The sequence below is a fragment of the Symphodus melops genome, assembly GCF_947650265.1.
Source record: "Symphodus melops genome assembly, chromosome: 7".
NCBI classification, from domain to species: domain Eukaryota; kingdom Metazoa; phylum Chordata; class Actinopteri; order Labriformes; family Labridae; genus Symphodus; species Symphodus melops.
This window is the reverse complement of record NC_136697.1, coordinates 26,714,635-26,736,714: the sequence shown is the minus strand read 5'-3', so window position 1 is coordinate 26,736,714 and position 22,080 is coordinate 26,714,635. Positions and strand designations below refer to the sequence as shown.

Genomic DNA, 22,080 nt, shown 5'->3' with positions numbered 1-22,080 from the left:
TGAGAGCCTGACAGATGAGGCAGATGAAGGTCGCCGACTGACGACGAATCAACTCGTCGACGGGGGTAACGACTAACCGAACATGCTAGGGCGCCGAACGCTCATCCGACGGTCCAACTACGACCTCCTAGATACGTGTGGTTTCCTGCTCCGCGTCTCTACTCCGTGCATCCCGGACCTCCATGACGTCACGATGATATTTGCAGGGGGACAATAATCCTTGTTCCCTTTTTTTTTTTTTTTTTTTCATTTAAAAACATTTTTTGCAGATCTGAACGTGATTATGATCCGTAACGCGGGGTGTGTAAATATTGAACGCTGTGCTCTGCGATGTGTCCTGAGAGATGAGTCCTCTGTAAGCAGGACTCACAGGGACGTGCATGAACGATCAGATTATTCCTGCAGCACTGTGACCAAGATAAACGCTTTCTGTTCAAACTGCGTGTCTGATTGTTTTAACTTTTTTGTATTTGAGAGGTTAGAGAGCCGTGTGTGTGTGTGTGTGTGTGTGATGGAGACCCTTCTCCCCTGAAACTCAAGTTCCTACCTGGCACACGAGTGGAGAGCACCTCTCTCTTTCATACTGTATCTTTCTACTTTTTTTTTTTTTTTTTTTTTCCTTCTCTTGAGTTGAAATGTCCCTCAGCATCGCTGGCTGTGTGCGCCGTGTTTCATGTAGCCGAGAAGTGAGAGACAAAGGCAGTCGACGGCTTCAAAGGCTGCGGGTGACATTTAGTGCTCAGTATCTTCAAAGACCAGGCCCTCTTTTGTAGTTCTTCCTTTAGTGTATAATTAATGTAGGCCTTCCTGCCGATTTTTCTTGTCTTTTTTTTACCTCATTTCTGCAGCCGGATTAGAGCAGCAGATTAAGAAAGTGCACCTTAATTTTTCAATTTGCATTCCAGGACGTTCACGCCGCAGCACTTCTGCTGAGATGTTTCACTGCGGAGACATTTCGGGGTCTTTGTCTTTGTCTCCGTGTCCGACGTCCTACAAATATAATCGATGAATCAGTGAATCAGCCGACCTGAAAAGTACGTCCTCCCCGCCTTGGTGTGTCAATAAGATCAGAGTTAATAAAGTGGAGTAAATTTAACCCCTCCTCTGGCCGCTGCAGAAGTGTTTCCCTCTGTTCAGAATTTGGTGTGAAGTCGCACTTTTTCATATTTTCACCAATAAATATCAATCGTTAAAAAAAATGAACAGTTGGACCGTGTTCGCTGGCACGCGTTTGAAATCATTTTCATTTTGTGATGTTGGCTGGTAAGAAGCGTGAACATCAGATGAATCACATGACGGATGAGTTCAAATCGAGCAGCTACACCGCCAGTGTTGGGAGAAAAAAGTGTAAAATCCTGCAGTTCCTTGAATGTCCACTAGAGGTCGGCTGTGGAAGAACAGGAAGTCACATACACACCCATTCAAAAAAAAAAAAAAACAGCAGCTAGTTAAATGTTTCCGAGCAGTGAACACACATCCTGTAAGCTGCTCTAATTAAGTGATGCAATTTTACAGAGGATTTCTTTACATTTACATACATGTGCAAGAATATCCACAAATTCATCACGGGGAAGCAATCCGTAAAAACACGTCCGGTTTGATTTTATGCAGGATGTGTGCGTCCAAAGTTAGACGCAGGTGGACGTGGTGTGGCGCTTTGTCACGTGAGAGTGTCCGGGCGTCAGATCACCGATGTAGTGAGCACGCCGACAGTTTCACCGGAGGTTGATAGTTCTCATCTTTCATTGCTTTTAAAATGAGCAGTTTTTAAACGAAGGACGGCGTGCGTGCGTGAGGTCAGATTTTTGGGGAAGGAGTTGGACGTCGCTGTAATAAAACCATTTCCTCTTTTATTGAGCGTTCACACTCGTGCAGAAACCCCCTGAGACTTCATGTGTGAACGCATCCCGGAGCAGTCCTCTCGAAATGAAATCTCGATATTTTCAGGTGTGTGCAGTTTAAATACAGATGTTCATGTTTCATGTTGCACCGACTCTAATTTAAGTTGTCAAAACGCCGCCGCCTCCGTTTGGTTGAAACGAGCCGAACGTGACAGACTGATTTTAGCATCTCTGACACGCAGCTTCCTGTTGTAACAGACCTGCAAAGGTCAGTGGTGCTAACATGCTGGAAAACTGCCCTGTGTGTGTGTGTGTGTGTGTGTGTGTGTGTGTGTGTGTGTGTGTGTGTGTGTGTGTGTGTGTGTGTGTGTGTGTGTGTGTGTGTGTGTGTGTGTGTGTGTGTGTGTGTGTGTGTGTGTGTGTGTGTGTGTGTGTGTGTGTGTGTGTGTGTGTGTGTGTGTGTGTGTGTGTGTGTGTGTGTGTGTGTGTGTGTGTGTGTGTGTGTGTGTGTGTGTGTTGCCATCCAAACACTTTGTCTAATTCTACTTGTCAACACACAGGTGAGAAAATCACCGTGACGGTAATAAGATTGTGGAAAGTGTTGCATTAGCACCTTGAAGTGTAAATAGCTTCTTATAATGCCTTTTAGACCCAGATAACCAGTGTGTGTGTGTGTGTGTGTGTGTGTTTTAGGAAAGCATATTAGCTGTGTCAAAACAGTCAGGAAAAAAAAAAACCCACGTCAACTCCCCAGAATGTAATTAGGAATCGCTCTTCTTCGCCTCTCTCTGTTTCGGGTTTAATCTGCTATTGATGAAAGACGGGTTATTTGTTTCTTCAGCTGCGCACTCGCCGCAATTTCCTGTCGCCCTGGCTGCCTGCTCACAGAGAGATCTGCCTCCTCTCTCGCCCCTCTCTCACCCTCCAGGTTCTTTTTTTTTTTTTTTTTGCATTAGAAAGAGATTTCATCTCATCCACCTTCAGCCAGGTTTTTTTTTTTTTTTTAGCCTTTGATATTATTTATTAGCGGCGGTATCGAGCGGTTCACCAAGCTAGCGCCTTCTCTCTCTCTCTCTCTCTCTCTCTCTCTCTCCTCGCACACACTCAGTGATGTTCCACGTTACGTACGCATCAGCTCAGGGCGCCGGATGGGCCGCGCTCTCAACCTGCGGCCTAATTAAAAAGATAAGCGGCTCGGTTTGAAGCGGCCTCTAATTTCTAAACGTGAATATTGAACAGATTCATGACTTCGCTGGATTCGCTTCGCGTTGTTTTGGATTGGTCTGACGTGATGACGGGTCGGATTCTGACGGGACCGCGGGGGGGGTCGACGTTTTACCTGACCGCTTCGACTCGGGTGACGAGACGACCCGTGTGAGATCTCCGAGCGCACTTCTAATTGGAAATGAAAGTTTAGTTAAAGAGTCCTCGTCTTTACGTTGGGGTGAATGGTTTTTTCATCCAAAATGGCCGACATCAATATCAGGAAGAGAGAGAGAGACAAAACGTCGGATGTATCAGAATCTCGCGGAAATCGAACACTTCTCTGCACGTTCGTCACCGCTGATGATGAGCGGTGTAATCCAAACAGCGCCCTCTGCTGGTGACAGAGAAGCGCCAAGTGTAACACGGTGAAACTCAAAATGAAATGCTCTTTGACATCAATGACGACGCCTGTAGTTTACACGCCACGCCTGTAGTTTACACGCCACGCCTGTAGTTTACACGCCACGCCTGTAGTTTACACGCCACGTAAACGGTCAGCGAGGTCGTTGTTGTCGGCCTCAGCAGGACTGATCACTTTAATCACTGTCTGCCTGGAGCTTCTGTCAGTCAGGCCTTCATACGTCCACCAACGAAGAAGAAGGACGGCGTAGCGTGGTTTCAGGTGTGTGTGTGTGTGTGTGTGTGTGTGTGTGTGTGTGTGTGTGTGTGTGTGTGTGTGTGTGTGTGTGTGTGTGTGTGTGTGTGTGTGTGTGTGTGTGTGTGTGTGTGTGTGTGTGTGTGTGTGTGTGTGTGTGTGTGTGTGTGTGTGTGTGTGTGTGTGTGTGTGTGTGTGTCACATTCTTCCAGACGTGTGACCGACTATCACATCCCTGACTTCCAGCTGCTGAGAGAGAGAGAGCGCACACACACACACACAGGCTCACACTTTTACCACTCCCATTTTTTTTCTCTCTCACACACACACACACACACACACACACACACACACACACTGTATTTACACACACACTCCCTCTCTCGCTCCACTGCCTGCTGGCACACCAGATCCTGCATAATGGTTCTGCCAAGGCAGATATGTTCACCAGCTAACTGGCTGCTGCCACCACCAGCCGCCTCCAACAGCCCCACACACACACACACACACACACACACACTAACACACACACACACACACACACACACACACACACACACACACACACACACACACACACACACTGGTTGTGGTTACAATTACACATTTTGTTGTTCTGTATCTTGTTAAATATTGAAAGAAAAACAGCTTGCAGTGCTGTATTTCCAAACTTGTCCGGAATTTGAATGTTTGATACTTTTCAAAATAAAAGCTGTATCGAGTGATGTGGGCATCATTGATACTTTTCAAAATAAAAGCTGTATCGAGTGATGTGGGCATCATTTGTAAGACACATAATTTTTTTTTCCACATTCCCCCCCCCCCCCCAAAAAAAGTGTCCCTCCCCCCCAAAAAATTAGTCCCGCCCCCAAATATCCCTGATTTGTTTTTTCACTAAGATGAGGGACCTGGACCCTGCTGCAGTGGGTCTCACCTGGTGGGTTCAGGATCCAGAAGATCACATGATTAGAACTGTTCTCCTCATGTTCTCCGTTCATGCAGCTCAAGAAACTCTTCACTTAGCTCATACTGCTGTTTTTTAAGCTACTGTCTCTTTAAGGCTTCCTCATGTGTCCACTTTTTAAAATGCGTCGTTTGCATTTTTTTTTTTTTTTTTTTTTTTGGTAAATCTTCTCGCTGAACTGCAAATGTTGAATTTTGTGCAGCCTCCACTTAAGTCTCAGAAAGAGCCACGATGTCTCTCCAAAGCCTCTCTTCACGTCAGCTGACTGACCTGAAGGCACGCGGCTGCAGTTATCAGGTCGACTCCTCGTCCGTCTCAGACGGCGTTCTGCTGACTCCTCTGCAGCATCTTGATGTAAACATAAAGAGTTAGCAAGTTGTTGCGCAGGTCAGATCTGGATTCCTGCCCAGCAGACATTTTCCAGGTCAAAAGGTCGGGGAGGAAGTGCCTACATACTACATAAACTTCCCTGTAATACCCGTGGGATCGACCCCGGTAAATGAGGTCGCCCGCCGCAGGTCATGTTTGCGTTTCTGTCGTCGTCTCTCTTAGAGACCAGTAGAGATTTATTTCACAGTCTCTCCGGATGTGAATGCGATATCGCCGATTTTCTCCGAGGTCACGGATCAGGATGCATCAGCGCCATGCTCCCCCCCCCCTCGCCCCCCCCTTCCCTGCCACGCCACGGGGACGGGCGGGTTATCAGCTGGCGTGGTCGCTCGGTGTTTGCCGGATCTTGACGGACACGGTGTGTGATTTGCAGAGACAAGCGGAACAAATGTCGGTAATGAGGTCACCTTGGGCTGCAGGTCTGCTTCCCACATCCGAGCCTGATCTCTCTTTCTCCCCATGTCTTCTATCCTCACACACACACACACACACACACACACACACACACACACACACACACACACTCCAACTTATACACAGCGCCCCAGAAGGAGTCCTAAAGCACTCGCTGCCTTCTGAACGAGAGTCTAACAGAACTCTGATATTTGATCGATAAGGAGACGAGCTCGTAGACGTGACGAAGAAAACACTTTCCAGATGTGCAATATGAAAATAAAATCACGCAAGTTAACCACGAGGGACGATGGCGGCCGAACGACTGTAGATATTCCACTAGATGACATCACTCACCCGTTCCTGCAGGGGGCGCTGGAGGCTCGTCAGCAGCAGCCGCCATGTTCTCTGACTAACTCTCAGTCCGGCTGTGTGTGCAGCTTCCTCACAGACAGCGACGGTTCCACGGCGCCCGATCAGCTGTCCGCCTTAACGGGAATGACATGTGGCGTTCACACACAGCTCCTCCGGCACATAGCAGGAGGTTTTTTCTGCAAGTGTGAAATTAGATTCAGCGGGGAATATCGTCTGTCCTGCTGGTGTGACGTAGCGTGATGCCGCTTCACCCTCGGGTGACTTCTCCGGCTTTTTCCTTGTTTTTTTTCCCCACATCTGTTCCAGGACGGACGAAAATAAAACCTTTTTATTTGCAGTCCGATGGGGGCGCCGACACCTCCCTCCCTCCCTCCCTCCTCGAGCTCAACGTCGCTCAGCTTTTATCCAAATCTGAGCAACAACCCTCGTCTGCCAAACCGTCTTTTAAAACACATTTTATTACTTCACGTCTTTTTTTTTTTTTTTTTTTTTTTTTTTTCCCGCCCTCCAGCTCGACAGCTCCGTATTAAATCCACACCGGCACGTCACATCTCTTCTCTCTCTCTCCCTCTCTGCCACTTCTTTGAGTTTATCACCGCTGCACATTTCGTGTCCCCGCTTGGATTGTAATTAGCCGCCGCCGTGGGGACGGGGGGAGGATAACGTCTTGATGTGAAGGCCTCTTCTCTTATCGGCCAGCGTGCCCTCCGGCCGTGTTGATACGGTGACGTGTGCGTCCCGCTCGGCGGTTTGTCAGAGTGAGAGTCAGCAGGCTGCGTGATCGGAGAAGGATAACGTTCCTTTATAGCCGCCTGTGGACAACGACAGTCCGACCCCGGTGACCTCTGACAGCATTTTTAAGAACTACAAACCCGATGACTTCGTCCATTTTGTTCCCAGGTTGTAGTTTGAGCATGAAGCTCCCTTCGGGTGCGTTGAACATCTGTCTCCTCTGCACTTTGACCACGATACGGATGGACTGGCGTGGTAAAGATTCCTGCACGCCTGACCACGCGGGTGTCACTTTGAATGAAGGTGCTTCCTGTTTGATGGGAGACACGCCGCACTTTGACCCGTACCTGTTTGGTTCAGTCGTTGCCCTGTCACGTGTTCTGTTCTTACAGTCCGCCTCGAAGACGTCCAATAAGAACACGTGATTGGTTGGAAATGATGTCGGCGGGTAACTGGATGTGTGGCGACACCTCGCCTCGGTTTCAGGTCAAAACAAAACGGAGGCATCAGTTCTAATAACCGATATTAAAGTCACAGAACAAACCGATGAAGCTTTTCTTTTTACCTTGAAGACGCTTCTTTGACTAAATTCTTTCAGGGTTTTTTTTTTACGGTTCAAATCAAAAAAGAGTCGACTTGATGCATCGAGAGCAGGACAACTTTGGGGGGTGTTTGCATCGGGGTCAGCGAACCACAGTTTGACGGGTCCACGGAATAATTATCCCAAAAAAATCCTAAAAATTGTGCTGTATCATTAAAAAACTACAAACTGGGACTTTTTGCACCAATGAAATCAGCCGTTTTGTCCAATAGTCCCGCCCACTTTAGTTTAGTGCAAATAGATTGACTCTGATAGGATCGTGACGTCTGTCACTTCATAGTCACGGAAAAAAAAAACCTCAGAGCCAGCATGTTCTCCAAGTTTTATAAAATAAGATAATCCTTTATTTATCCTGCAAACTGAGAAATTTACAAATGAAATCTAATTTTATCTTTTATTTAAATTTTTTTGTTAATCTTTTTCATGCATGAACAGATTCTCACCTGAAATGGTCGATAGTCTAAAAAAGGTTGATAACTGTCTGTGTCAGCTAACGTCATTTTAATTTCACATCATCAAATGATTAAAATCTGGCTGATTTCATTTTCGAGCGTTTTTTTTTTTTTTCTTCCTGAAACCGACGTTTCTCCGAGTTCGGATTCCTCTAAAAACTGTTTTATTTTTCATGAATTCGCCGCTTCTCTTCAAAACTTCCCCAGAAATCGAATCGAATTGAGCCAGGGTCATTTCTGCTTTTTTTATTTTTTTTTTATTTCACCAACATTTCCTTCACAAAAGGGGAGCTCTTCTTTTGTCCGGGCTTTTAAGTCGATAAGGATCTGGGAGAAATCGCCACAGTGTGAACAAGATGAACAACCTCGAGCGTCTCGCGGATAGATTGCTGTACAGTCGGAGTGAGGAGGCGGGAAAAAAAAAAAAAAAAGAACGATTGAAAGCTCAAGGTTTTCTCCTCCAGCGTTTGGACTGCTTGTCCTCCCTCCAGTGATAATCGAGGATATTTCCTCTGAGTGGAGTTTCAGCGGCGGAGAAGCCGGCGCGATTTCCCCGGTGAGAGCCCCCCCCCGCCCCCCCTCGCTGCCTGAGCGCCGAGCCGCCTGGCCTTGGCGGCAATGCTGAGCCTACGGGGTGCGAGAAGACGAAAACACAAACAGATACACCGACTCAGTTTTGCGTCCACATCTTCCTTTTTTTTTTTTTTTCAAATTGGAAAAATGCAGAAGGAGCATCGATCCTCCGTCAAAGAGAACCGAGAGGCGTCTGTGATCAAAGCAGAACGTCTTCCATGACCGTGTCACCGGAGACTTTTGTCCTCCTCGTGACCTCACCGGGGGGAATTAAAGGTTTGAGCTCTCGGCTAAATCTGAGGCATGCTGCACTAAACAAGGGCACAAACTGCAGTTCCTCAAATGTCCACTAGAGGCTGCCTCCTAAAGTCAAAGATGCCTCATTAGCTTCCTGATTTAAAGTCAATATATATTTTATTACATCCTGGTACAAAAGAAGTCTGATGAACTCATGTCTTCATATGTAAACACTGTGGAGTTATCACACCTCATCATGATTTGATCAGAGGTATTTACAGATAAATATTATTAGTCATTTGCATAATTGGAGGTGGTGATGTCACAGCTTCAGGTTTTCCCAGACTCCGCCTTCTTGCTGGTTTCTTCACTGATTTAAAATTCAGTGAAGATCAGAAGATCAGATTTCCCAAAAAAATTTATAGGCATTATTTTCCAAAAACCAGTGAAACCAGTGACACCCGAGCCCGTGTTTTCTACAGATTGTGTGGGCAGCCTGACAACGCTCCACAGATGTTACCACGGCGACACATATCCGATAATTAAGACTCTGAGGTAACGTGGATGGACAGACGGATGTGAACTTTGAGTTTATGTGAATGTTATTTTACTGTTTCATCTGTGCCAGTCACATGTGGCAACACCCCCCCCCCCCCCCCCCCCCCCCCGTACTGACCCCCCCCCCTCCCCCCGTACTGGTCCCCCCCCCCCACAGGACCTGCTGCTCAGACAGCGAAGGAGAGCAAGTGTCTGCTTGGCAAACGCCGGCTCTCTCTCTCTCTCTCTCTCTCTCTCTCTCTCTCTCTCTCTCTCTCTCTCGCCCAGTCAGCCAAGAAGATGAGTCATGTGTACTGTAAAGGTCATCCATCAGAGAGAGGGAGAGAGTAAGGGCGAGCGAGACAGCGGAGGGAGATAGAGGAACGGAGGAGGGACGCGTTGAGTGTTAGCTTTCTCTGTCAGGAGCAGTAAGTGGGGCCTCTCTTCTTCTTCTTCTTCTTCTTCTTCTTCTTCTTCTTCTTCTTCTTGGTCTTCGTCTTCTCCTCCTCCTCCTCCTCCTCCTCCTCCTCCTCCTCCTCGGAGTGGGATGGCCCCTCAGTCTGTAACGTGCTGTAGCATCATTTTCTTGACATCTTCATGTGTGACGCAGGAGACACGACAGGTCGTGGTTCCGCTAACGAAACATCGCAGATTCATGAAACGTTTCTTTTTTTTTCATGGTGAAGTTCTTCGGACAGATCAGAATTCAAAAGGTCACGAGGGGAAAGTCTGAAAACTGCCGAGTTAACCGATGATCCCTCCTTCCATCCGTACGGTTCATCTGATCCCCTTTCAGCTAACGAACAAACAAACAGAGTCTGTGATTGGTCGACCAGTCCGACCACGTGACGGGAACGTGGCGACCACAGAGTTAACAGATCCAGTTCAGCAAAGGCTTGTCAGGAGAGCCGGATATTAAACCAGGATGTGTTTTAATAACAACGAGGGAAGTAAAGATCGATTGTGAGTCAGTTAAAAATCAAACGTGTGGCGCTTCAAATCGGTACTTTTACAAAAATCGCCAATTCTGGAACCCTGTTGCTGAGCGTCAGCAGCTGTGAGAGCAGAGGTGGTTGGTTTGTAACAAGCAGGCGTTACCATGGCAACTGCTGAGACCAAACCAGACTAACAAGGCAGGTTTGTAGCCCCGCTCGCCCGAACCAGTGAGAGAGCCAACGAGATGAAGAGAAAAAAAATAAATAATAATAAAATAAATAAAAGGAATTTTTTTATTTTTTTTTATTTTTACTTCAGTAAGTCGTGAAAGAATCGAGTGAATCGTTACAACAACACGAATAGACCAGCTTCATATTGGACCTCCTGTCCTATAAGACAGTTCAACATGAAAAGTGCTAAGTCATCCTCCGTGTGTGTGTGTGTGTGGACGCTGATGAACCCGACGCTCTTCATTTGAAACAACTCTTACCTGAATCCTCCCGCTGAAAACAAACACGGAGCATTATTTACAGAAACTATCCGCTCTGTCAGGGACTTCCTCCTCCTCCTCCTCCTCCTCCTCCTCCTCCTCCTCGCTTGGCTCCACAGTCGGAGCTTTGATAGATGGCGTTCCCCGGCTTTGGCAGCCTTATCGCTGGCCGCGTGGAGCGATCATCATCCGCCACTTATCGGCCCCATAAACACCCCCGACCAAAAGAGAGGTGAGGAGGGGAGAGGATAAGGAAGTGAAGTCAGAGGATCAGGAAGTGAAGTCAGAGGATCAGGAAGTGAAGTCAGAGGATCAGGAAGTGAAGTCAGAGGATCAGGAAGTGAAGTCAGAGGATCAGGAAGTGAAGTCAGAGGATCAGGAAGTGAAATCAGAGGATAAGGAAGTGAAGTCAGAGGATCAGGAAGTGAAGTCAGAGGATCAGGAAGTGAAGTCAGAGGATCAGGAAGTGAAGTCAGAGGATCAGGAAGTGAAGTCAGAGGATCAGGAAGTGAAGTCAGAGGATCAGGAAGTGAAGTCAGAGGATAAGGAAGTGAAGTCAGAGGATCAGGAAGTGAAGTCAGAGGATAAGGAAGTGAAGTCAGAGGATCAGGAAGTGAAGTCAGAGGATCAGGAAGTGAAGTCAGAGGATCAGGAAGTGAAGTCAGAGGATCAGGAAGTGAAGTCAGAGGATCAGGAAGTGAAGTCAGAGGATAAAGAAGTGAAGTCAGAGGATCAGGAAGTGAAGTCAGAGGATAAAGAAGTGAAGTCAGAGGATCAGGAAGTGAAGTCAGAGGATCAGGAAGTGAAGTCAGAGGATCAGGAAGTGAAGTCAGAGGATCAGGAAGTGAAGTCAGAGGATAAGGAAGTGAAGTCAGAGGATCAGGAAGTGAAGTCAGAGGATCAGGAAGTGAAGTCAGAGGATAAGGAAGTGAAGTCAGAGGATCAGGAAGTGAAGTCAGAGGATAAGGAAGTGAAGTCAGAGGATCAGGAAGTGAAGTCAGAGGATAAGGAAGTGAAGTCAGAGGATCAGGAAGTGAAGTCAGAGGATCAGGAAGTGAAGTCAGAGGATAAGGAAGTGAAGTCAGAGGATAAGGAAGTGAAGTCAGAGGATCAGGAAGTGAAGTCAGAGGATCAGGAAGTGAAGTCAGAGGATCAGGAAGTGAAGTCAGAGGATCAGGAAGTGAAGTCAGAGGATAAGGAAGTGAAGTCAGAGGATCAGGAAGTGAAGTCAGAGGATCAGGAAGTGAAGTCAGAGGATCAGGAAGTGAAGTCAGAGGATCAGGAAGTGAAGTCAGAGGATCAGGAGGGACACGTGGAGAAAATAAGTTTTTATTGATACACGCTAATAAATTAAAAACATCTTTTTCTGTCCATCATGTTTGCTCAATGACTCATTATGTGTTTGTGAGCAGGTTCGATTTTTCTGTTTTTGTGGGGTTTTTTCGTGTCTCTTTCAAAATGTGTCGGCGGCTGCTCATGATCAGATGCGACTCTTTTCAATGTTTTATCTTTTCAAGGTTTGTGACAGAAACCACCAAACTTCTTTTTGGTGCAATAACAGAAAATTAAACCTCTTAACTTGGCGACTTTCCAAATCCTTTCAAAACTTTTTTTCTTTTTTTTTTTTTCTTTTTTTCTTTTTTTTCCTGTCAAAAGCTACAAGCGACGAATCTAGCGACTTTTTCTCGTGTTATTGGCAACGGCAAAAAACAAAACAATCAGCAGAACATATTTAGGGTGTTTTTTTTAATGTTAACTCATTTGTCTCTATCACAGCGTTGTTCTTCTCTACTTCAGCGTCCACTGCAATTACACGCCAAGTGCCAATTATGCAAATTAGCGGATGACGTGACTGAGCGACTTTTAGGACTTTTAGGACTTTTAGGACCTCATTCATTCAACTCAGATCTAGAAAGCCCCACCTTACAGTCCTTAAAGCTACATGTTAGCCACATGACGGACTTCATCCTCTGTACGTACAATGCACGCACTAACCACTACACCACCAGCGCGCCCCCCCCCCCCATCTTGCTAATGAATATTTTAGAGCTGCATTGACCTTTTTCCTCAAACATGCTGGAGGTCACCTTTTTTTTTTATTGGATGGTTTTCCCTCCACTTTGGGAATATTTCAGTTTTAAGGCCAACTCTCTCGAAGACAGAAAAACTCGAAAACTCCCCCAACTTGATCGATCGATCGAGCGAGAGAGAGAGAGAGAGAGAGAGTCTGTAAAAAAAAAAAAAAAAAAACCAGAGTGAAAGCAAAAGGTTAGCAAAATGTTGCGGATGCATTATTGTTTTTATTTTAATAGTGCGAGCGCTGATGTGCTAATGAAAGCTTGTTACCGGCTTCCTGTGTCTGTGCAGCGAGGCGGCTGCTGACGCGGGGTCATTAATTGTTGTGGGTGGTCGTGATGTGTTTTCCTGCCGGGGGTCCCCGGTGTCATATCAGCTTAATGAATTGTTTCTGTAAACTAATCGGGGTGTTTAATACCTGCCTTTTAAGGTGTGAGTGAATCAGAGCAGAAGCAGAAAGAGCTTAAATGTCATCAATTAAAAGCGGCGAACGCTCGTTCTGAACAAGCAGGCAAACAAACACATTACGCTCGATGTGAAATATGAACCCGGATAATGGAGCACGCCTCGACTAATAATGACGTGTGGGAGGTTTGCACTCTGTGTCCTCCTGTTAACTTTATCTCCAGGAGTTTTCTCACACTTGTGTTCCACTTAAATTTCCCACAGCAGAATATTCACATTTCCACATATTTGTTTTTAGATGTTTACTGGCTGATGTCGTTTAGGCCCCGCCCCCTTCCCTCTCTAATCGTCATCCTCTTTTATGTCTTCACTCTTTCTCACCCTTCCTCCTCGTCCTCCCTTCTTTCCTTGTCCCGTCATGATTTCTCCACGTCTCTTTTAGCTCTTTCTCCCACCTCTCATTTAGTCTCCCCCCCATCTGTCTGTCACCCTCTTGTCTTCACGTCTCACTCTGCCTTTCTCTTCTCCCTCAACCGTCTCTCTCGTCCCCCAGGTGGCTCTGGATACCATTTCGACCCCCTGCTTTTGAATTTAATTACACATGGCATTGTCTTGGTGAAGCCCCCCCACACCCACACACTCATACTGCACCGTCGTGTGATGCAGGCAGGCAATAACAGCCAGGGGTCGGGGAAGGGACTGGGGCTGGAGGGGGGGGGGGGGGGCGGATCAACAAGGAACAGATTGAAGGCTGAAAAGTTGATATCAGAAATCTAATTAATGCAACTGAGAGGCAAAGCAGCATCTAATTAAGATGAAGAAATGACAGGCGAATGTGTGCTGACAGAAATAATCAAGAGTTTGACTATCAGGCAAACTAGAGGCCCTACATCCATCCGTCCGTCCATCCGTCCATTCATCCATCTGTCCATTCATCCATCTGTCCATCCATCTGTCCATCCATCTGTCCATTCATCCATCTGTCCATCTGTCCATCCATCTGTCCATCCATCTGTCCATTCATCCGTCCATTCATCCATCTGTCCATCCATCTGTCCATCTGTCCATTCATCCATCTGTCCATCCATCTGTCCATTCATCCGTCCATCCATCCATCCGTCCATCCATCCATCCATCCATCCGTCCATTCATCCATCTGTCCATTCATCCGTCCATCCATCTGTCCATTCATCCGTCCATCCATCTGTCCATTCATCCGTCCATCCATCTGTCCATTCATCCGTCCATCCATCTGTCCATTCATCTGTCCATTCATCTGTCCATTCATCCATCTGTCCATCCATCCGTCCATCCATCTGTCCCTTCATCCGTCCATTCATCCGTCAATTCGTCCATCCATTCATCCGTCCGTCCATTCATCCGTCCATCCATCCATCCGTCCGTCCATTCATCCATTCATCCGTCCATCCATCCATCCATCCGTCCATCCATCTGTCCATTCATCCGTCCATCCATCTGTCCATTCATCCATCCATCCATCCGTCCATCCATCTGTCCATTCATCCGTCCATCCATCTGTCCATCCATCCATCCGTCCATCCATCTGTCCATTCATCTGTCCATTCATCCGTCCATCCATCTGTCCATTCATCTGTCCATCCATCCATCCATCCATCCGTCCATCCATCCATCCATCCATCCATCCATCTGTCCATTCGTCCATTTAGTTTGATCTTCATATTTTGTGTCTTTGCTGAAAGATAATTGGACTGAAGTTTTACCACTGATTTATCTGCCAATCAGAAGACAAAGACCGGGATGTGTTAAACCTCCTCGCTTTAAGCAGTTTGTGTTTTCATTGGACAGTTTATAACTGATGTGTGATCCAAAAACAAAATGGCTGTGAAACAACTGCTTTCATGTCTGAATCCAAAAACAATCAATCTTGGCTGTTATTTTGGTAATTGGTTACGCCATTTCTTGTTTTTCCTTTTTGGATTGAATATTGAAAGACGTTTTTTTTATTTTATTTTACAGTTTTAAACCAAAACGGGGGGAAGAAAATCACTCTTATAAAAAATAAAAAAAATAAAAAAAAGTTTTTTTGTTTCCTGGTGAAAAGCGGTCAAACCAAGCTGTAAGTCTGGCAGCTTCTTTTGATTATCTCATTACCTGATAGACCTTCATTGATGGTTTGGACCGGCTCCTTCAGGCGCACAGATAAAACATCCATCGCCGTATTTTAATTTGCCGAGGGAGCGTGATTACACCTGTGTCACCGCTTTCCTACGTTTTGCTTTTTTGAAGGATGTCTGTTGTGCTCTTCTCATTATAAGGCCACTGAAACGTCCCCGGGAGGGCTGAGTGAGAGGTATGACGGGTGGGGGTTGGTTAGTGGTTGAAATAACGACCCCTCCGTGCGCTAAAAGCATCCATTCTGTTGGTCCAGGACTCGCGGAGCCAGCCCGGGCCTTTCCCTTTTGTCACCGGTGAAAAATGAAGCATTTCTGAATCCTCGGCACTCGCTGTGTTCCCCCTCTGGGCGCCTCAGATACATTGAGTTAACATAAAGCAAAATTCAGGACAGGGGCGGCCTGGGTGACAAATGAAGCGCCTCCGTGTGTTTTGGAGGGAAAATAAAGGGGCCCTTTTTGTCCAAATGAGATTTGGTGCTTGTTCCTTCCTTCAGGCCAGTTTTTTTTTTTTTTCTTCCTGCAGTCCAAATGTATCTGAGAGCTACAATGGAAGATGGAATATTCTTGTGATGGAAGAAGGGAAAAAAAAACAAAAAACCAGAATAATCTGAGTATAGATCATTTCCCTTCAGCACGCTCTCAGCCTGCAGTCCAATCGCTGCTTCGCTCCCATTTTGTCACATTACGGCTTATTTTCACGCCGCGCTGCCAGCCGGGCAAAAATAAAAGTCACCACTCGGTTTGATCACGACACCCAGCCCGATCCAGTGTCTTAAAAAAAATGGATCCAATTTGGGTTTTGGAGAGTGAAGCTCGCTGGGGTACAAATGAGCAACCTCGGCCCGCCTGCTCACGAGCAGTGCTCTCACCCGACTTGGACTCATTTGTCGTCTGCAGGAGAAGAGGGAAAGGTGGGGGGGGGGGCGGCGCTCCTGGCTGCGTTTGGGAGAGGACTCTGCAGCTCGGTGGCGTCCGGAGGTCCAGAGACGTGTTTGCTAATTAGACAGAGCGCCCCCGCCTGTGATGCGAGTCGCTCCGCCGAGCGTGAAGAGCGCTCCGTGTCGCTGCGGAGTTTTCAGATTCACGTCGGAGCGCTTTCATGTCTGTTTGTGTTTTTTGGATATCTATCAAGCCTTTTTCTCTCTCTGACTCAGTCGCCGTGACAACATGGCTACAAATGATGAGAACAAAAATGATTCACACACACACACACGTGTCATCGAGGGGCGGACTGATCTGATCCAGCTCGATGTGGTTTCATGTCCATCGTTGTTTGGATCATTACACACCTGAGCTCACCATAACTGTGAGTGTGTGTGTGCTTAAAACCACAAGAATCCAATCTGCAGTGGGCGGTGCTCACCTGGGGGGGGGTCTTTGGTCTAAGGGGGGGGGGGCGGTCTGTACCGTGCCCGAGCACGCTTCAGCTGGATGGCCAGTTTGACGGCGTGCTAATAAGGAAGTTAAAAGTGTGCTTCCAGCTAGCATCCCCTGCTCAAGCTTCACTTATCTGAAGGAGATGACGTCCATATTGATACACTTGCAGGAAGCTGCTGCACTCGTCGAGTTTTTTCACACGTTTTGCACTTCTGAACGCCGCCACATGAGCAACAAGTGTTTTCACCTGCGGGCAAAGAAGTGAAGTGACGGAAAACAGCCGAGACGGACGGAAATCACTGAAAGATGTCTGAGAGCCACGAGCAGCAGCAGCAGACGTCTCCATCCAACACGCGGCGTAACAGCCAATCAAAAGTGTCTTTTTTTTTTTTTTTTTCTGAGAGCTCCTCGAGGAGCAGAAGGGAAAAAAAAAAAAAAAAAAAGGCGACAAACCAATTGAGCCACTTCAGCTTGAGTTTGTCAGTGAGCAGAGCCGAGTGTGGAGGCGCTACCTGCTGACAGCATTATTAAGACACGTCGGCCCACTCGGCCGTCACGGATAAAGGTGTTGATGTGTCTCTGTCTGGACGCCAACCAGCCGGTTAGAACATGCTTTTATTTTGAAGTAAAATAAAGAACTTCCTGTAGGTTACAACATTATCTTAAAAGACAAAAAACAGATTTCATTTTGCTGGACGTCACTCCTGAGTTGTTTTGCTTTTTAAAGACCTACAATCATATAATGAAATCCCAGGATCAGGACATGAAACATGCTGATTCTCCTCCTGATCAAAATTTGATTTCTGATCAATTTAAAGATATTTTTTCAGAGAGATGATCGGGGCCTTTTAACAAGATTTCTTTTTTTTTTTTTTTTTTTTTCGCGGAGGCTCTGAGGTCGGCCGCCGTGGTCGCAGAACACACATAAAAAAAAAAAACCAACACGGATGAATTATGCTCGGACAAATTAAAAAACTGATCATGAAAGCTGTTGGTGGATTCAGAGTCAGCGGCGCGGTATTTGCATATCCTTCATCTGCCTGGTGTGTCAACAAAGGAGCCTCGCTCTCTGTCTCCACACCGACGTATTCACATGCAAAATAAAGTGAATGTAATTATGTATCCTTTTCTTTTTGTTCCCCCGCAACATTTTGTTCGGGGGGTTTTTTAATACGGAGTTCTGCTGCGTGTTTCAATTCGAGGACCTTCATTTGTTTTTTCTTTTTTCTTTTTTTTTTACGGTGATGAAAAAAATAAATTTAATTCCATTTGAGTGGAAATTTGTTGAAGCATTAGCCCGGCGGCGGGTCAGGTGTAAAACTCCTGTTTGATGATTGGACGATACGCTGCAGTGTGAAAGCTCATTGGGGTCACGATGGACAGCAGCTATTCTAGAGGCGCTTTTTTTTTTTTTTTTTTTTTTTTTTAAAGATAAGATAAGATATTTTATTGTCCTCTTTGGGAAACTTTCATTGCACCGTACGTTTTACAAGTCAAACACACGAGGGAACAATCGCTCCGAAATAAAAGACGACACTGCCGGCAGTTTGCAACAAAAGAGGGAAAAATCCAGTTTCCCAGAAAGTGAATTCAGCGCTTCACTTTTCTACACGTACAGTTTTTAATGTCGACGTAAAGATGACTCATCAAATCGTGAAAAAGAAAAACAAAGAAAGCTCAAACTAAATGCTTTCTGACTGGTGCGATGTGACGCGCTGATATCAGCTCAGATTATCGGCTGGACGATCGACCCGGTCCGGCTTTAGTCCTGGATCAAATCCATCCAGTTAGATCTGAGAGTCTGCAGACTCTCTGTGAGTCTTACATGCATCAGATTTTAAAAATGTGAGCGTGTTCGTCCAGAAAAGGCAGGAAGTGGAATACCTCGAGGTCGGACTGAAACGTAAAGAAGTCACCGTGTAAAGTATCAGGAAGTTCCAGCTCTTCATGTTGGAGGGAAATGTGCAGGTCAGCTGCTGATTGGACGTCGTCATGATGGCTGAACACTTCACATCTGTCCTGGATGTTTTTCATGTCATCTTTAAGTCTCACGCTTCAAACCTGCTGCCTGTGTGTGTGTCTGTGTGTGTGTGTGTGTGTGTGTGTGTGTGTGTGTGTGTTTAAAGCTCAGGGGAAAGGAGGAAACATTGATTTTGTGTGAGTCAGTCGAGCACAGAGTTTTAAAGCTGCTTCGGTGGAAGTCGTTGTATTGATTAACAGCAGCGCCTGTGCACACATGGATGCAGATTGCACATTATTGAGGACGCCGGGGATTAATCCACTTTCTAAGTTTATGCAGCTTTAACTGCATGCAGAGTCGGAGTGCTGCACCGTCGGACGCTGGTGTGTAAAGTTATCACTGCTCCGGAGTTATTAAAATTAATTCATTGTATTTCCTGTCTTAGTGATTTTAAGCGGATTTAGTGTTTGTTTTTTTTATGGGGTGTTTTGTTTCTGCACATACAGGCTTAAAAGAAACAACAAAGACTGTGTGAAGATTGTTTTTTTTTTTTTTTTAAATCAGCTTAATCACTATTTTTTTTTTTTTAATCGCAAGTTTGTTATTCCATTACATTTCAAAACAGTCCTGTGATGCTTTTATTTTGAAGTGTTGTGCAGTCTTAGGTATAAAGGATAGAACATGCTTTTATTTTGAAGTGTTGTGCTGTCTTAGGTATAAAGGATAGAACATGCTTTTATTTCGAAGTGTTGTGCTGTCTTAGGTATAAAGGATAGAACATGCTTTTATTTTGAAGTGTTGTGCTGTCTTAGGTATAAAGGATAAAACATGCTTTTATTTTGAAGTGTTGTGCTGTCTTAGGTATAAAGGATAGAACATGCTTTTATTTTGAAGTGTTGTCTTAGGTATAAAGGATAAAACATGCCTTTATTTTGAAGTGTTGTGCTGTCTTAGGTATAAAGGGTAGAACATGCTTTTATTTTGAAGTAAAATAAAGAACTTCCTGTCGGTTACAACATTATCTTAAAAAAAAAAAAAAAAACGCATTTCAGACCTTATTTGTGATTCTTGTCTTAACAGCCTGGTCTGGTTGTTTTTATTATTTTTGACCTGAGTTGATGATCTCTCTCTCTCTCTCTCTCTCTCTCTCTCTCTCTCTCTCTCTCTCTCTCTCTCTCTCCCTCTCTCCCTCTCTCCCTCTCTCTCCGTGTAGTTGAGCAGAAAGCAGCTCTGGAGAAGGACGCCAAGGTCGTCATCCTGGAGGCCGGGGTCGCTGATGTGAGTGCATCCATTTACACTCTTTACACAATGACTCCTCTTTCCACGCTCACTCTGCAGTGATTGCTGACAATTATGAGTCCTCCATTTAAATGAACCGAAATCATTTCAAGGACTGCTGGCATTTACCGGATCACAACTTGATTTTTAGAGCATTTAAAAAAAAAAAAAAAAAAAAACAAGAATGATTTACAAAATGATTGGACATAACGACAGAAGATCAGAGGAGAAGGGCTCGGCTCGGTCTGATCAGGTTTATTGTCAAAGCATGAAGATAATCTACGAGTTCAACTGAACTGAGGCTGAAAAACGTAAGTCCCAAAGAGTTGAACATGAATGTCCCTTTTCCTTCTCAAACCTCCTCCAGAACAAAAAAAAAAAAAACACTCACACATTTACACACATTACACACGTTTAATGGCGCCATCCACTGGCGGAGTGTTTTTTGATTGGCTGCTACAGTCAGGGTGACGTTAAGGTGGCTCAAACGTCGCTAATAGGACGAAGGATGTCGAGTAAATCCCGTAACGTTACTTTTCTAGCATCTTTTTTTTTTTTTTTTTTTGAAGCCTTGACGAATCAGAGGAAAGCACGGAGCAGAGCTGTGGGACACGCCCACCCAGAAACTCACTCAAATTTGTCTGTGACTGCAAACAGAGTCGGCCAATCAGAGGAAAGTGGGCGTGTGGGGGAGGGGCATCCTTAAAGAGACAGCAGCTAAATTGAGCGATACGCTGCCTCCTCATCTATCAGATCTGATAAGGAGGTTTCAGAGACTGATTTAAGTCACGTGATTCGTCCTTCAGTCATATTTAAATACGTGGAGAACTTCCTGTTTGATTGTAAACGTGTAAATGAATCGTCATCGTCGGGGAGAAGCTCAGAAAACCTCAAGAAATAAACGTCAACATTTCAGATGCTTGGTGCCACCTCTCCTGCTCGCTCGCTCTCTCTCTCTCTCTCTCTCGCTCGCTCTCTCTCCTGCTTGGTTTTTATCTCTCTGCATTGCTATTCTCCACCACCTCTGCGGAAAATAGACTGCTGAGTGTCTGCGCTCGCCTATTGATTCAAGAGTTAGTCTGCACCGATGACGGCGCGCCATTCACCACGCTTATCATCGTGGCAGCAGCGAGGTCTGAGAGAGAGAGAGAGAGAGAAAAATGCTCGGAGAGGGAGAGAGGAGCTTAGAAAGGAGAAGGAGTTGAGGGAAGGACGGGGGGGGGGGGGGGGGGGGGGGGCGGTGAAATGGAGGGCCTATCGAGGTGATCGATACTCAGCCTCGAACAGGAGCCAATTATGGCCAATCGAACGTCTGTTGTAAGAAAGAGAGAGGGAGAGAAGCCGAGAAAAATCCCTCCATCACACGCTGCCAGATAGAGAAATAGCAAAAAAGCTGTGGGCGAGTCACAGCGTGCAACAAAACATCCATCATCACCCCATTCTGTGTTTATTATACCTTTATCATACGCTGTAAAATAAGAATATTAGCATACTTCATCACAGCTGACAGCTTAAAATACAACAAAAAAAAAAAGGAAAGTTAGTTTCTCTAGAGTGAAGAAGAAAAGATTTGTTTTGTTGTCGACGCCTGATCTCAAGTCTGGGAGCAGATTTCTGAAAACGCCTGCAGGTTTGATTCTTGTGCCTATTTGTCAGGCAGACAAATAAATTCTCCTTTTTTTTTTTCTTCTTCTTCTTCTTCTTCATTGATGCCTCTGTGCGTATTTGAAAAGACGAGGACGTGAAAAAGTTTATTGATCCCTGTGGGGAAATTAAGTTTACGCCGCAGCAGAGGATAATGGGAGTTAATGGGGAAAAATTGCACGCCATAAAAACCAATAAAGACAAAACAGTCGAACGGTTAAAGAGAACGTAAATTATTGTGGGGTTGTATAAGTTAATGCACCCGACAATCTGGCATGTGAAGTGTAATAGATGAGAAGGCATTATATGGAAAGAGTCTGTTATTTGTCTCTTTTATTAAATGGTGTAGCGTATAATCGGCGGTTGTTCCCCACTTGGTTTCACTTTCACTTTGATTTAAAGGAGACTTCTTATGAAAAAATGTACAGTGTTTTTAAACATGTATCTGGGTCACCTGAGTGTCTACATACCCACAACATGTGAAATAAATCCATCCAGTCCTTTGCTTGTCTGACAACACAGAGGAAAAAATGCTCCGTTTCAAATGTGCTCTCCTTGTGATGTCACTGTGGGATTCTGGTAAAAAAAAAATCTCCTCCCCTCCCCTGGTGTCTCCACCCGTGGACTCCACCTCCAGCCTAGAGATAAACTTCTGCCATTTTTATTCTCTCTACAGAGGAGTGATGTCTACTGATAGAACTCAAGGGGGGCGGGGCTTATTGCATTTAAAGAGACAGACACCAAAACGGAGCGTTCTGAGAGAGCTGGTTTCTACAGGGTCTCAAACCTCCTCTGCTGCTTG

General features: G+C 45.6%; 1 protein-coding gene across 1 annotated transcript in view; it reads left to right on the top strand.

Moving 5' to 3' along the window:
• The window catches only part of LOC306826777 (tripartite motif-containing protein 16-like), a 71,815-nt gene extending 51,899 nt beyond the window's left edge, over positions 1-19,916 (top strand). The window contains exon 12 of the mRNA XM_079348308.1: positions 19,570-19,916. Coding sequence (XP_079204434.1) covers positions 19,570-19,697 — 128 coding nt within the window. The 3' untranslated portion in view covers positions 19,698-19,916. The remainder of the gene's footprint in view (positions 1-19,569) is intronic.
• The last annotated feature ends 2,164 nt before the right edge of the window (positions 19,917-22,080 follow it).